Genomic DNA, 17,265 nt, shown 5'->3' with positions numbered 1-17,265 from the left:
TAGTGAGCAAAGAAACTGCCAATAACGCCCTAGAGCTGGAGATAAGGGGGCACCAAGTTCTGAAGATATATCTAATTAGACTATTAATACGTTAGAGAACCTGACTATAGCATGTACACCATATTTATTAATGCATTTACAAAGACTCGATTTTATGTTAGCTCTTCAATGAACATTTACATTTAGAATCACATTTGGCAAGAATTGTTATACGTTTTGTACAAGTGACATCTTACACAGCCAACACATGCTTGTGTGAGCTCTTGTCCAGGGATGTTCCATTCAGTGTGAAATCAGCAGCAGTCTATTTGTGTATTATCTGGCCCATCCTATTACAGTGAAAATCACTTTATGAACACTTTTAACATAAGCTGGAATTTTATTATGATTGGTTGGCGCTTGTTTTTTTCATCCGTCATAAAAGAATACAAGTTGACACAAGGATACATTTCTAGATTAGATCCATAAAACATTAAGGAGTGTGTTTGATCTCTCTTTTCCCATCTTTCTAATTAAGTTGGTGAAAAATGTAACTTTAGAATTTTACAGGACATGGTAAAGCTGTCTCATCTAGGTGATGTCTATATTATAAAAATAAAATAAAATAATATAAATATGTAACATGAACCCAGTGCCCATCGTTAAATAAAATATATGATAAAAAGCAGACCTTCTAGGATGACTGGTTTTGAAATATGCGAATATAATTTAATTATTAAACACTTGAAACAATCTTGATATTAAACTGCGATAACCAGATTTTTGCATCTATGCTAGATAAAGAAATGCTTAACATTCTGTAATAGAGTTACATTGATGAAGGTGAAGATTACAGTCTTACAATGAATTGCCTAGATAGGAATGCATGAAGGAGTTCTGAAATATTGTCTCATGATGTAGTTTAGTTCACCTTAGAATCTGTTACAACTGGATTTTATTAAGTCCAGCAGTTTATACAGCAATGTCTAAATTCTCTCTTATTGCTATAATCAGATAGGTACAAACAGGAGATTTCTGGGATGTCAAGGAACCCATTAAGACATCACGGAAGTCCTTTGATGAAAATGTGGTTTGCAGTGGAATTACTTTGTAAACTATTTCTCATGAAGAAATAAATATATTAAAAAGATTCCACTAGCCGTAAAACCGTAGTTGTGACCACGCGTATGTGTGCACGTGTCGGGTATCGGTGCGTCTGTGGAGACGCACGGGAGTATTTACACACATACAAGGAATTTACTGCACATTTATGGATATTGTACTTAAATTAATAAAGTAAATCAAATCACTGGTATTTGTTGCAGGGTAACAGTCTTTTAAAAATGACAGGATTCAAAACAAATGCCCGTTAAAAGTGTAGCTTCCAAATAGTCCCAGAAACTATACAATGTAGCTGGTTAGATCCAGCAAATAGGATGTCATGTCTAGGATCTGATCAAGAATACCTGCCCTTGTCACTCTTCGGATGTTTCTATCCACTTGTTCACACTGGGGGCCGAGATAGCCTTTTTTACATAAGCATTTATTAGGCCTTACACAGACACCTCCATGTCGACAGGCTGGGTCACATTTTGCTGTGGGTAAAAAAACAGCAATTTTCCAATTTGTTTAATACATCACAAACCAAGACAAAACAGTACACATTCATTAAGAGCTTTTCTAAACTTAAAGTTATAAAGCACATAGATTAAAAACAGAATAGATGAAATATTAGAATTTTTGAAGCCATATTTTTTTAAGTTCTAGAATATTAGAGTGAGGGAGTAATTTTGTATGTCTGAGAGGACATCACCCAGGACAGACTGTGAAACTCAAATAGCAAATTTTTGAAAATGTCCAGTCCTCATATCCATGCTTGATTTTGGATTGCGTAGAAGGAAGGCCCATCTCAAAAGACTTTAGGCTTCAAATGTCTTATAATTTGAAAACAAGACATACAGCACATCTAGATCTTTAAACACTTTTATCTATAGAGTCCCAGGTTAATCAGGTTGTTTAGGTTTTTCAAATATAAATGCTATTTTTAATTGTAGCCAGTGTTTAGCAAAACTAACGCTCAATAACTTAAGCTGTAGAAGTGTTTTCTTTTGGGGTAGTGTTACAGCACTGTGATAGATATATTCTTTGCTTTTGCAGTTTTTTTGCTGTTTAATATTTTCTCACAATAAAACTACAAAATAATTTTTCAGACTATATAATACATTATATAAAAAGAGGTTTCTTGACTTTTTAAGGTTCTTAACAAGTTAGGAGGACACTCATGCCTCATAAGGTAATTTTTCTTATTTAAATTATAATAGTAGCTTGAGGTCCAACGTAGAACATCTCTGTTAAGTGCTGTGTAGGATACAGGGAATAAAGATCCTTAGGGTGCGTATTTTCTGTAGCTTTCTTGTACATTGCATCTAACAAATTATCTATCATAGAGCTGTAATTTTTCTCCTACAACTCGTGGGATCAGTATCTCTTTATTGTCTTAGAACTGATGGTTAATGACATGTATGGGAAATTTCTCTCAGCAAATAATTGAAAGCAAATTATGAAATGTCCCTGCTTTTTTCACTTGTTGCTATGAATCTATATACAAACCAGTTCTGCAGAACTCTCCTTCCCAGCCTTGATTACAGCAGCATTTTCCTGTTGGAGTGCAGTGCCCATTCCGACAATGCCTTGAGCACTCAGATGTCAGTACCTGTGCAGCCTGAGCTGTTCTTTTGCATTCCTCAGGAATTAAAGGCCTAAACAAAAATATGAACCAAACAGATAGTTTGGTCAGGGTCAGGGTCAAGGAGGAAAACTTTGTTGATTTATTTATTTATTTATTAAAGGCCCGATTCTCTTTCATGGTATTAGCAGTTGGAGAAATCTGTGTTCTAAGGGGATTGCTTTTTTTCTTTAAAACATCAGTAAACAGAGATGGTATGTTATAGTACAGAAAAATACAGTGTGATTTGCTATTCTTTCATATCACTGCCTTCAGAGATCTTCTACAAGATTAAATAATAGACCTTCAGAATTATTGAAGCTTGAGCCTGGCAAAATCAGCTTGCTGAAGAGCTTATCACATGCAGCATAAATCTCTTGATAATATCATTATAAGAATTTCTAAATTCTACTGATTGTGTGGCTTTTCTTCAGAGAGCACAGATAGTCATATAATTCTGTCCAGAATCTGATGGCATCTTTTCGCTTTTCTAGCTGATTTATATTTCTGGTTGCGTGCTGGGAAGAGTAATCTGAACAGCAAGTTTTGTGTCACATATTAAGACATGCATAATAATTTTGCAAAAATATTACCTCTGTCTATGATTTTTTTTTGACACTGAAGATTTTTTATTTCCATATTTTCATGAAATAATATTTGGAATATGTATTCTGGATGCTTATTTGTGTATCTGAACATCAGGAAAAGATATTTCACTACAAGGGTGACCAAGCACAGGTTGACCAGAGAGGTTGTGGAGTTTCTCTCCTTGGAGATATTCAGAAGCTGTAGGCAGCCCTGCATGAGCAAGGCGTTGGACCAGATGCCCTCCAGAGATCCCTTCTCACCTCTGCCATTCTGTGGGTGATTCTGTGAAATGTATGGATGAATGGAAATCTAGTTCAGCTGACTTAAAATATTTCTGACACAGTTTCTTTGTTGGGCTTCTTGGTGTCAAATCTTATGTGATGCAATTTTTTCTCTCAGTGTCTACAAAATATTATGGATTTTTTTGTAAATAGCAGCCTTTTTTATTTACAAAAGCACAGCATTATCTTCCTTAACAAATAATGAACTTTGTTGTTCTTTTTGTAGTGTTAAGTTTTAACTGAAACATGCCCTAACTCTTGATATGATTACAACACTTTCTTAGATGCTTGTTGTTTTGGTCTGATTTTAGCTGTATGTCAATATGCTGAACACTTATGTCATTTGCTGTCTGAGTTCAGCAGCTAGAGATCGATAGGATCATCACAAGGCTACAGGTTCCCAGTACAGGTACCATGTGTTGTCTCTGCTGTGGGTTTGATTGCACAGGAATAAATTAATAATGTTAAGATCTCTAAACAAGTAATTGAATGGGAGCATAATGGCAAATTAAGTTAATTAGTGATAAATTTTCATTCTCAAGGAAATAATGTGAACTACTGCCAAACATTCCAAAGTTTGAAATTTGCAGGACAAGGTTTCTAATAGTTCTGTAGAGAGTTCAGGGAAACCTGGGCCAATTGTCCAAACAAACCGAACCAAAAGTGTATGAAATAGAATAAGTAGAAAATAACATTGTTCATTATACTGACATCAGTATTAAAGCCCCAATTATAAGCAAAGAGCTGGAACAGCAACTTGTACACTGACTACTATATTAAAATCTTGGATCTCCCATGTGGAAAACAGGATAGTCATTGGAGTGTAAGAAGGGGTACGACAGAGGTGCGGTAAAGAGTAGCAGAAAAAGAGAGGAGGAAAAACGGGCATTCTTGTATATCTTCCATTTCAACATCAGAAGAAATATCAAGGGAATAAACTAAGCTAAAGAAAATAAAATGAATGAGTTGAACTCATGGATTGTAAGATATCAATGAAGCCCATATTCTAGTAAGATTTAAAAAAGATATTTCTATTCACAATGGGGCCGCTCAAAGTAATAGAAAAATATTGTTTAAGAAAAATAATCACTCATACCTAATGTCATAGAAGCCCCTTACTAGCTGACTAGGCTTACATTTCCCCACATTTTGGCATGCAGCTTGTTAATGGTACATTACAGGGTTTCTTGCATTTTTCTTTGAAACAGAATAATACAATACAGGCTCACTGGTTTGTTTCACCATAGCACTTTCTCTGCTCACTCTTAATTGCTACCATGATTATTTAAACATCCATGCAGAAGAACTGGTTCCCCAAAGATGTTACGGACAGAAAGAATGTGTAGACGCATCTTTAGTGTAGCACCAAGTTCTGATTTCAAAAGCACTCTGATAATCAGATTTAAGGTCCTGTATTATTTAAGGACTTTGAAACATGTTTTGACACTTTTTATGCAGCATATTTGAAACCCTTTTAGGGTTTGTGTTTACTTATTTCCACATCTGTCTTTTAAATATAATGCGTTATTTTTCTGACCTGTAAGGAATTCCAGTTCTGTAGTAATGAGTCCATTACATATGATCTGGTTACAAATGTCCCTGCACTTAAAAATTATATGCAGTATTCACAGGCAATGCTTTTTTGGCAAAATTAGATGATTTTCAGTGGAGATGTGTTCAGATTTAAAGTACAAGATCTGTGTTCTAATCCCTACGTCTGGAAAGAAAAACCTAAATTCAAGTTGCTTTCTTTATAGCCAACTTCATAGGAAAGAACATGCTTTCCTCATATGTCTCTGTTAAAGCCCATTTCTTTCAAGTTACTTTAAATGGGAGTCTTCTCTTTTTCTTGCTTAAACACAAGTACAGTACTGTGTTTAGCAGGAAGCAGAACCTCAGGCTCTTGGAGAATCTCTCAGAGAAGAACTCCAATGGCATATCTTTAACAAAGACTGACCTCATAAGTCACAGACATCTTTTATTTGTGAAGATAATGATTTTTTAAATTAATACATGTAAGTATTTCTCTCCAATAGTCCTGGAATATATGGTTCTTTTTTTGTATTTATATTATTTCAGGAGGCAGAAATCATCCTTTTTTGTATCTGGCCAAGCATGGCTGGTCACTTTTATGATTTAAAGTTTTCTAGTGCTCTTGGTACTTGTGAATATAACCTTGCCTTTTATTCTACCATCAATCAATAACTTGCACTCATCAGCCTTGGATAGTATTTATTAATGGTGGGGTGGAGTAGAAACAAAGACGGAAAAAATTCTGGTTGGCAGAGTGCCTTAGGAGGAGAGGAATACAAATGCAGCTGCAGCAGAATCCTTGTGTGCAAGAAGAATTACTGGTTTTCCTTAGTTGCACTGTGGGAAAAGCCATGCTTCTTTCTCAGGATTTGAATGCTCTTATGGTACTGACACATATCAAGAGAAAGTCTCTGCCCCACAATACTTAACACTTTGCATTCTTAAGGCTTTGGAGGGTGGAAATTTTCAGACATAGGGTAAGTTGAACTGTATCTCACAAAGATAACGTAAGTCTTGAAACCAACTGTTGGGACTTGATCTTTCCAGGACTTATACAAGCCTATGATTTTGTTTATATAACTTGTGCTTCGCTGTGTCTCTTGATGTGGAAAATGGAGGAGAATAGATGGAGCCACACTGTGGGCTGAAGAGAATTTTTTTCTTGTCTCCCTCAATCTATAAAACTCTAAAGGGTACAGCTTGATTACTACTACAGTAAGCACTAGTTGGTCCACAGAAAGTCAGCGAAAAATGTAGCTGATGATGACTATTTATATGGTCTGTACAATTCTAGTTATCTTAAAGAGCTGTTCATATATACAGTACAGTACAGTATATCTTGCTTGTTAAAACACGCTTTCATGAAACTGTGTAGCAACTCTAAATGTATGGAACATGGAGGAAAAGTTGTAGAGGGCTGGGGCCCTTGCTGGATCCCTTTGCTGACATGTGCAGTGAGCTGGGTATTCTTCACTGTGCATAGTCTAAGAAAGTAACCTCTGCTGATAGTTTAGAGGTATATAAAAGTCTAACATGCTTTAATACCCTGGAACTGCTTAGGATTTCATGCTTTCTTTGCTACATCTCTTCACAGTTCCACTAAATGCATGGAATGATTTAGTTGCTATATGTGCAAGCCTGTAACTCAGACATGCATAGGTCAATTCAAATGGAGGGACAAATTCAGCAGTAATACAATGGTACTGAACAGAAGGCAATTCCTCCATCATGCTTTTAACACAATATCAAAAATCTCTGCTTTCCCACTAAAGTGAGAAAAAACCCAGACAAAATTCCTGGATGTTCAAATTAGAAAAAGAGACATGGCCATAGAAATCCTGCGTCTGGTACCAAATACACAGAAAGAATGTTATGCTTCAATTAACTGCACACAAGATATTAGGTATTAGAATGATGTTTAAGTATATCACAAAAATTTGAGCATTACTTGTTTGGCTTTTTTCCTTTATAAGGGAAAATGTCAAGAAAAAATAATTTTGTTTCACTACTTGTCATAGGCTAAATTTACTACTTGTCATAGAATAAATATAGCATCTCTTCAGGTACCGCTTCTAAAATTAAAAAGTATACCTTCAGTCCTGGGAGAGATGCCAAAAGCTCGTTACTTGTCTCCAGATTTACTACATGGGAATAATGTGGAAAAAACTCACAGCTTTTAAGATTTAAACTCAGCAGCATATCAAATTTATTCTTATATGGTATACTTGTTCATGACCTCTAGTCTTAAGAAATTCTGTCATGTTTGAAAACTAGTCCCTAGTGAAGGCTGTATCAATGTTAATAGCTAAGAGGTCAATGCAACTGCTAAACAGTTTGTATTACTGTCAGGGTGGTCATGAAAACAACACCTGCTGCATGAGCACTTGGCAGCTGGGTCAACAGGCACTGTGGGAATTTATCAATTTAGGGGGCCACTTGCATAACACTTTGACTGATGAATTGGGAAAGACTGGCTTACTGGGCTAAAGCTGCTCTATTATGTATGACTTTCTTTAGGACGGCAGAGGCTTCCTGCAGGCTCCGGAAAATAAGCAAAAGATAAACTGAGCTGTTTTTTCCTTATAAAGCGATAAAAACTGAGAACTCCTTAATAGCCAATGCTAGAAAGACCCAAAAAAAAAAAAAAGAGAAAAAAATTCCAAACCAAAACAAAAACTTTTACAGTCAGTGAGCTGTGATGTGATTGAAAAAAATCCTTAGGTTTTTCCATCGTGGTTACAAAGGAGTTTTTGTGAAGTACTTCTGTAAAGTGAAACTCTCTAGACTGGTATTCGCAAAAAGCTCTAATTTCTCTTTAGTGTCTCTTATGGGAATAGTAACTGCATGTGGGTTGGTAAATGAGATAAGAATTTTGCATGCTCCGGCTAAACTAAACATAATTAGACATTAATTCTGGCTTTCCATTCCTTCCAGTGACTTAAGGGATAGGGATTTCTGAACAGAAAGAAATCATATGGCCCACCTGGGTTGGTGAGAGCATTCAGCAACAACATTGGCTCATTCTGCAGAGAGTTTCCAATAGTGGCTTCAGAGTATATCTATAACCCATCAGAACTGAGTATCTTGATGCAGATTAGCCTAATACTGTATGTTTCTGAGCTTCCATTTCCATAGTAATGAAAGTCTTCAAGAGGGCTATGCTTTCATAAATGCTATTTTATAATACCATCAAACACACTTGACTCATACTAAAAAAAAAAATCACCAATGTTTTTGTAAAGGGCCCGAACAATACCAAAATGAGGTATGACCTTGATATTGTCCCTTTGTGTTTGAAATTAGTCTGTTTGGAAATACTCTCTGACAATGGAAATCCCAGAAGGTGATGATGGAAAGGATGATAAGTGGAATTACATACTTTGGAGAGGCATGAAAGAGTGAGATGGTTTGAATAAAGTTCAAGTTTCAATCCAACGGAAAGTGGCTATTCTGGCTGTTGATATGAAACACATTGAAATCCAGATCTATCAGGTGTTCTAAGGAGAGGAAGAGGAAATAATCTTATGTGTGTACGGACGTTTACTTAAGCTCTGCCCTCATTTGAAAAAATCACCTGCTGGCTCCAGTGAGCCACCCTGGTCAAAAGAATTATTCATCCCCTTTGCAATCAAGGCATCAACAGTGGCAAACTTTTAAAACTTCACAGAGTATACAGCACTGTATGACAGCCCTCTCAATTCTTCTGAGCTTAGTCTCATCTTTTAAGTGAAAATCTGTGTTGTCCATCAGTTTGAGTACTCTTCTCTGAATCTCTTTACTTTTACCTGTAACTTACTTAGAGATAAAAGTGATTGTGATAGGAATGTTCTAAAGGAAGGCTTACAAAGCCACATCGTGGCTGTTCTTTCACCTTCCAAACTTAATTTTCTTACTTCTTCATCTGTTCCTGTCTATGGCTTTCAAAGAACAGCTGGTATTAATGTTTAAATTACAGCTGATATGAACCTACCAACAGATATTTCTTAAATAAATATGCATTTTTAATATTGCCTACAGCTGATTTTCTTCTCTCATCATGCTAGAAAATTTTTACTTTTTCTTTTCTAATGGGTTTGTCTCTTTTTTTTCTCTGTTACTGACTAACTGGAATATTTGGACCTATATGTATATCCTGTATCACTGTTAACCTAGTTATTTTTCCTATACATTCAGCAATGTTTTTATGATTGCTATTAGTTTGTGGAAACAGAAAGGAAGACATAAAAATGATACAACAGAAAGTAGAAAAATAAAAATAAAAGGGTTTTCTCTTTTGGTCATAAAGAGTGTGTATAAAATGCTAGTATTTGCACTGGTCTTCAGGACATCTACTAACCCTACCCTTTAGTTGAGAAGTACGTAAGTCTCTCTACCTGTATTTTCTCAATAGTTCCTAACCCTGGAAAGCAGTTTACTTGTGATAACATAGTTTATAACTATCAAAGAATGGCTATATTCAGAGACACAGTCTTAATGTAAGAAATTTCTCTTTCTCTTCTCTTTCTGTCAGCTATTTTAACTAATTCATCTAATGTTGGTTTTATGTGTTTGTAATTCTCAGGGTTTCCTACATCTCCTCCCATCTCAAACCTAAACACACTATCATCTGTACTCTTACCTCTACTTGATTTTGATAATAGGTAGTATATGTGTATTTTGCAGCACCTGACATACTTTTCTGTACATTCATTTAAAAATTTTTGTTTCTTGTTTTTCACTTTGTTGTCTAAGAGCACCCAAGTACTGTTGTTGCAAAGAGAAGGGTTATTTAATTCTGTGCTTTTGATGTGAGGCTATCTAGTTATTGACATGACGTATTTGGAGGAACTGAACAAAGTTTCCCCTAGCACTTTAAATTCTGTGTTTTGAACAATGCCTCGATGATGGAGGGATTCAGAACCTCTGTGTTGATCACATTTATCAAATTTGTCATACATGACCTCAGCTTTAACACTTCATATTTTTTTTTTTTAACATGTGGAGGACTGTTTTAGGATAGGACTTTTGCATTGCTGATTACTAAAGATTAATGCAAAGGATTCTCTGGCTTACCCTCATACTCTGATCTTCTAATGTTTTAACCTGCCCACTTCTTTTGAATTTTTTCTACGCTACCAATATCCAAGGAGGTTTCTTTCCTTCAGGGTCACAGTTATGTTTGAGAAAAATTTGATTATGCAGTAGTTTTCTAGAAAGATTAAAAGAAACAAACCCCTGCATCTTCATGTAACATTTATTATTTAGAATATAATAATAATTTAATAACCTTGTGGAAGCTTATAAGTGACCAGCAGTAGAAGAAGTCTGGGTTTTTTATGAAGCTATTAATTTCCAGCAAGGTGCTACCACAAGGAATGATGATTTTGTTCTTTTACACTGCTCCATGCATGGAAGGTCTCTGCAAATTGATAAGTCTTCCAGGGGCCACCCCTCACAGGGTTTTTTTAAGGAAGTAATGAATTTCTAAGATGTGAAAAATCAATGCTTTGATGAATTCATTTATACCTGATGCTCACAGCCCAACTGTAGTATCTTTATTTTTTGTTCTAGAAAGCTTTCTGTGCTTGAGTTTACACCTGCATTGATATATTTGTGTGGCCCATACCATGGGGAAGACATTAAAAAGAGCAATAAAATATTAGCATGCAAAAAAAATTTAGCATGTGAATAATAATTTAATAATTAATACTTTGTTTATAAAGCTTTACAAGAACATTTGCCTAAGCCATGGAATTTTTAGACTTGTTTGCATGTGTAATATGAAATGAGCATGAAATGGCAAATAGAGCTTCAATGCTCTTTTGTGGAAATAAATCATTATCTTTCACTTAAAAGCCTGCAATGGAGAGAGACTGAATAACAACAAACCCCAAAACTTTGCCTGAATGAAAATTATCCTGTGTTTCTAAAAAATATTACCAAAACTATACCCCTTTGCCACAGTCTGTGTAATTTCAACTGTGTGCCAATTTACAAAAGTATTTTATAGTTTTCTGGTTACTTTCACCAGTAACCGAACACAGTCTTGACCCTTTTCCATACATGAAAACAGCCAATCGTGAGTGCAGCAATGGGAGGTCTGGCCTTTCAGGTATGTCAGCTGAAGACCACCCTACTGGAAGAGGTAACAAGAACAAAAAGCTGAGGTCAAACAAGGCAGCCTCATGTAATTAGATACTAATAGTGGATTTAGGGTGTAAAATTCACTTAAAACCATACACCAACAGACTAAACAAGCCCAGTAAGAATGGCAAGTTTTGTTCTAAAAAATGTTTTTAATACCAGAAAGCATAAATAAAACATATGTAATAATCTTGACTGACAGACTGCACTAACCTGCAGTAACATCTGCTTCCAAATTATTAGCTGTAGGTTTGGGATTTTATAATTATAAAACACTGAAACTCTTCTGTAGCTTACTGTATAGTGTGCATCCAATTTAATGAATTTATTACTGAATTAACTTCTTGTCCCAATAACAATTTTTAGAAATTAAATTCTGACAGGAAAATAAATTCCTCTTTGAAACAGTCAACAAAACCAAAAACTCAAGACTAACTGTAAGCAGTTGCTTTTGCAGGGTATGATGGGGTCAAAGTAATTAATACAATCAACTCCATTTCTGTTGGCTGTTTCATTTTGTGTTAATTCCTGATTCTTTTGCAGGTTGAAAGTGGTACCTTTACATGCCATTGACTTGGTTTGACAGAGCAGCAAGATCAGTCATCAAGAAAATGGTATTTCTCCTGCTAAAGTGAGTATCTGCTATTCATCTCTTAACTGTTCCTGGGTCCCTGGGTCACACTGGGGACTGGCTTCTTTGCAGTCTCTTCAGGTTTCCTATTAATTTCATAGTGCTAGCTGCTCTGCAAAGAACCTGTAAATGATCTTATCATAAGAAGCTCTGGTGTGATAATTTTTATTTACTCTCATTTTATAATTGGTAAATTAGTCTAAGTAATTCTATCTCTTAAAAATCAAGTGGAATTTATAAGCCTTTTGGAAATAATGCTTTAAGAACTGTTACAGAATTTAGTGTATTTTTGACACACAATACAACAGAACAGAATGTTTCCTTCCTTGGTGCTCCAAGCCTCCCCAGGGAGAGACAGGTAAATGCAGGGGTATGGAATGATGTTAAAAACTAGTAAGCAGTGGCAGTTCATACCCACTGAGGATTCAGTCCTGTGTGTTCTTCTTCGTTGGTGGTATCTCCTATACAACAGAGCAGATGTTTGGGAAAGATAGAATTTGTCTCTCAGAGATTATAGCAAAACTGCAGTTGAGGAAGTTAGACTGGAACTGACTGAGGATGGCTTGTCTGCTAGCTAGTGCTGTCAAATTATTTTCCATAGTAGCTTTTCAGTATCCAGAAGAGATGTTGTCAGCCAGTTCTAACCTTTCAAGCCAGTTCCATTGTGCACTGTCCCACTGCACTGGCAGGTAAGGAAGCAGTAGCACTGGGGAGATTTCCAGCACCTGCCTTCTACTGATGCTGCATAACCTAGGTCCTACCTACCTACAAGTCACTCAGCTTCAGAATTACCAGGTGCATCTTTTACCTTTACTGGTCCAAAGGGATCCATATTAAGTATGTCTACACTTCTATGAAAACAATGTGAATTTACGTGGGCAAGTGGGCAGCATTTATCATAATATCAAAGAGTAAAAATTTCCAGAAGTTAGTGTTGGTTGCACCTCTGTGGTTCTGGCATTCACTTTCTATGAGACAAGTGACTATTTTCAGTTAATCCATCTGCTTGCTGCTGATCATACATTTGCTTTTAGAAATCCCCGTGAACTGAGAATTTCCCTTCTTATTGAATGTCAGTATTTCATAATTGCATAAAAAAAGCTATGTGGAAAAAACTACGTTTACCTTTTGTTTTTTTATCCTGTTAAAAGAAAGACTGATCTTAGTGCGAAATGCAATGCTCACCTTTTTGGGTCAATGATCTTGTAGAGTTTTCCACTATGAGGCTGTGTCATACTTTTGCTGCTTGATAATATGTAAATCTCACCTGTTAAACCAATGCCATAAATTAGTTCTCCCTTCTTGAGATGCCAAATACATGACATTTGTGATCTAGCTGTATTTGTAAGATGAGATTAAAGAACTTCAGAAGAAACACTCATAACTGAAATATACAACAGAATCATTGCTATTTGAAAATTGAAATAAGGACTTTCCCCACATTAATGCTAAAATGTGAAAGATACTTTATCATTAACCTTTTTTGTTTCATATTGTATAGCATTGGTTAAAAAAAAGTGGGGAGAATGGGAGAAATGGGGGATCAGTCTTCTCAGGCAATATCTTTGCACCATAGGTCTGTATTGTTTGCAATAAAAGTAAGTATATGACACATCATCTCATAGTGAGTGACACAATACACAGAATGTGAGCAACAGTAAGGAAGGGCCTTTGCCCCTTCCAACAACCCATTTTCTTATGAGTTCTTATTACAAGGCTGATAAGGTGTAGCTGAGGTCAGTGTAGACAGCTTTTGCAAAAGCTTTTAAAGCTTTTTAAAGCTTTCCTTTTAAACATTTACTGTAATTGTGAATAGTTCAGCAGTCAATGCTAATAAGGATTATGATTTTATAACTTTTTTTTTCTATTTACCTAATTCGTCTTCACCAAATCCCAAGACAGGGCCTGAAAAGAAACCTCTACATGAACCAGTGTTGCCAAGACAGAGGGGTTTTTCTTGCCACTGTTTGGTTGCAGGACTCTGTTGCAGTGTTAAAAAATTTCTATATTCAAAAACACATAAAGCAAAGAGTTATATTACATTTTTAATAGAGAGTTTTCACTGTCTAGATAGGTAAATAAACACTTGCTGCAAGTAGCTCCATAGATAGATCTGTGCAGTTCTTATGATTTCCTGCTTTTTGTTTTTCACATGCAAAAAAAGCACAGCATTTCCTTTCCTGTCATTCAAACATTGCAAAACTGGGTTTAAGCTCTACTAATGTAGCCATTGTGAGCACTGAGCTACTTGGCATGGGAAAACGATGCCCATTCATGAAAAAAATAACATTCATATTGTTCCACCAGTGATCTTTCCATAAATCCCCAAAAGTTGCCAGTGTCTTACCAGTTAGACCTGTTTGGGAAACAGGTCCACGATTAACACTTATTCCCATCATAATGTAAAAGATGCATGTAAGTGTTCGTAGAACTAAAATCTTAAAGAGTGCTGCAATGTGTCTTCATACTTTTTTCCAAGGATCAGATATATTACGTCACCATTCATGAGAATGCTGTGCTATTTTATTTCCAAATCCAGAATTTAATCTGCATTGTCACACCGCTAAATTGGCAAAGTGCCACAATATGCAAAACATTGATATTCCTCTATAAAGGAAGCTCAATAACTAAATATGTCTTATAAGCATTTTTACTTAAGAGTAAGTTACAAGAAACCTACCCATTGCGGTCTCCAAATACATAACTTCCATAGAGCCTTTCAGACTGGCAGCCTCGATAGACAAATCCACCAACCAAGGATCCACTGCTGAACGGCTTGAATTCTAAAAGTGAAGGCTCACTTTCTAAAAAGGAACTACCATAGCATTAGATCATATGCAATTTCATATTTTTATTCACATTTATGGAAATGTTATTACTTCAAGAAAATATATTAATTCCATTTAAACATTCATCAGAACTCAAGATGTGTTGCTGGAAATTAACCATTAAAAAACCCCAGAAAATTACAACAAAGGCTGTTTGTGAAACAATCAGGGGTTTAGATGGAAGAGGCTGTAATTGCTTTCTTCCATGTTCTCAGGCTGGGAGAATAAAACTATGTAAGGATTAGGTCAGACTTTCATTGAAGTTGATGTGATTACTGCTATTAACTTTTAAGTGTCAATACAGTCTGCAGAATGGATCTCTTGAACTTCAGGAATACAATTAAATCCCCTTCACTGTAAAGTCCTTCCAGCATCTAAAAGCAGAAATTCCAGTGACTTTCAGCAGAACTTGTTTTCAAAGCCTCTCAGTGGTTTGAGAAACTCTTTCAAAATCACAGGTTTAAACACGGTATGTGTGTTATGTCCCATAAAACAGTAGTATTGCTGGCTGTGGCTTCTTGTGGTAATTTATTTTATGTTGCTGTTGTAGTTGCAGTTCCTACACATAATTTTTGCCTTTTTTACAAAACTCAGTCATATCAGATGATGTCTCCCTGGAAATTTCAGTGTAGATGTTCCTATTTGTGCAATCAAATACTGCTTATATAACAAGTAGGCTCAACTTGACATGCTAACTGCATAATTTTAAATTAAAGCCACAGCCAATAGACCTTTTTGTTTTAAAGGAAATTTCCATTTATTTTTTTTTAGTCAGAGGGTTATCTGCAAGACTTGGATAAATGAATATCTCAGATTGTTCTACAAAAGTAAGAGCTGAAATTTTATGTGGGAGAAAAGGATGATGAGTTCTTATTGAAGCAATTGACCCACAGCCTAGTATTAATATTGGCAAGCTGTTCTGGAGAGAGACAATATTGCTTAGTTCACTCTGCAATACAGATGCAGTCAAAATTCCATTGGAGTAGTGGTTTACCAAATATTATTCCTTGGTTTGGCTTTTATAAAATGAACACAGAAAATACATGCAATAACTAAACAGAACAATTGCATTTCATATTGTGTACTGCTGTGTTAGCCAGCACAGCTGCTTTGCTTTTAAGTAAAGTATAGGTGGAAGAACTATTGATTTGAATAAAATCAGAAAATATTGTGTTCCAGGAGATAAACCAGTTTTGATGCTTTTACATGCCTTTGGCATTTCATCACTTTTTACTACCATGAATTTACAAGCTGCTGAATGGTCAGCCAAGGAAGATGATAGCTCAGAACAACTGTCACCTGGCTTGCCTGAACTAGCAAGTGATCTTAGTGAGTTGAGTATCAGAGTTAAACATTAAACTAATATTGCGAATGACGATCATACTGATTCAGAGAGCACATAAAACACTTGAAAGTTTTAAGTCCCTAATTGAGTATGTGCATCTTTCTGCAATCTAATCTAAACAAGTTGTACATTTTCTAAGTTGGTTTTTTTAATTATTATTTTTAGTAACATTTAAACCGAGCTCAAGCATTTCCCTGTTTGGTTGTGGTTTGTTGTTGTCTGTCTCACTTTTTCCATTATAGGATGCACATTGCATGAGGCTTCCATTCTGTATTTTAAAAGATATTTCTGAATGGCCAAGAATACATTTTCATCACTTCCTGATATTCCATAGTCTTTTCTTTATGAGCCGTCATAGGCTGCAACAGTAAGATCTCTGGCAGACTGGCAACTGGCATATTTCTTAAATCTCATTTACACGATATTCTACACCAATAGGAACAAAGTTGAATCATTTAATTTTATTTTTTTTGTCTTGCAACTTTTATCTTCTTGTACCATACTTTTCCTGAGTTCTATCTTTTGCAGGTTACCTAATCTGTCTATGCAGGAAGTTACCTATCATGGCCAGAAAGACCTTTATATATATATATATATTTTTTTTTTTTTAATTATTATTTTTTTTCTTTTCTGCTGTCTATTTATAAATACATGGACACAGAAACTAACCATTTGCAGCAGCTTTACCCTGGCTGGAACTTACCATAGTCTTTGCCCTTTATTATTTGTAAGATTCTTGCTGAAGATCTGTTCTTTCCATTTGAATCTGAGCAAAGTATAGTTAAATTGGTGTTTACATCTGTTGGGTGGCGGTCCACAGCACACCTATAAAGTAAAAATCCACAAGATAGATGAGCTCATATTGTATAATTCTCTGTAGTATGAATAGTATGAAGCATCAAATTTTGAAGGATTATTGTTTCTTTGTGATGTCTACCAGTTGAGGCAACTATTTAATACTGAGCCAACATCCAAGATGTACATCAGGTTTTTATACAAGAGCTAATAATACACCTTCCCCATCCCTGCATAATGTTTTCTACAAAATAAAATAAAACTATTTTTTCATAGTAATAAAACTGTGCTATCTCTTCTCCCTCTCCTTTGCCAATGTACATTTGTTTCTAACTGTGACATATGTGTGGCAAGGGAGGAGTGGAAGTTTAAAAAAGTAAACAAGTGCCTTTATTATTATAATTTTGTTACCCTACTGTATAAAATATTTCTGATTG

The 17,265-nt window shown here is 35.4% G+C and overlaps 1 protein-coding gene across 1 annotated transcript in view; it reads right to left on the bottom strand.

Moving 5' to 3' along the window:
- Positions 1-415: 415 nt before the first annotated feature.
- HHIP (hedgehog interacting protein) overlaps positions 416-17,265 on the bottom strand; it is an 81,385-nt gene continuing 64,535 nt past the window's right edge. The window contains exons 8-13 of the mRNA XM_010008999.1: positions 16,737-16,858; positions 14,541-14,664; positions 13,733-13,863; positions 13,046-13,127; positions 2,590-2,738; positions 416-1,574 (exon numbers count right to left, since the gene is read on the bottom strand). Of these exons, the coding sequence (XP_010007301.1) occupies positions 1,381-1,574; positions 2,590-2,738; positions 13,046-13,127; positions 13,733-13,863; positions 14,541-14,664; positions 16,737-16,858 (802 nt within the window). The 3' untranslated portion in view covers positions 416-1,380. The remainder of the gene's footprint in view (positions 1,575-2,589; positions 2,739-13,045; positions 13,128-13,732; positions 13,864-14,540; positions 14,665-16,736; positions 16,859-17,265) is intronic.

Source organism: Chaetura pelagica, unplaced genomic scaffold (genome assembly GCF_000747805.2).
Source record: "Chaetura pelagica isolate M959 unplaced genomic scaffold, ChaPel_1.0 scaffold221, whole genome shotgun sequence".
NCBI lineage: Eukaryota > Metazoa > Chordata > Aves > Apodiformes > Apodidae > Chaetura > Chaetura pelagica.
Note: the sequence above shows the minus strand (reverse complement) of the source record. Positions and strands in the feature narration are given on the sequence as shown.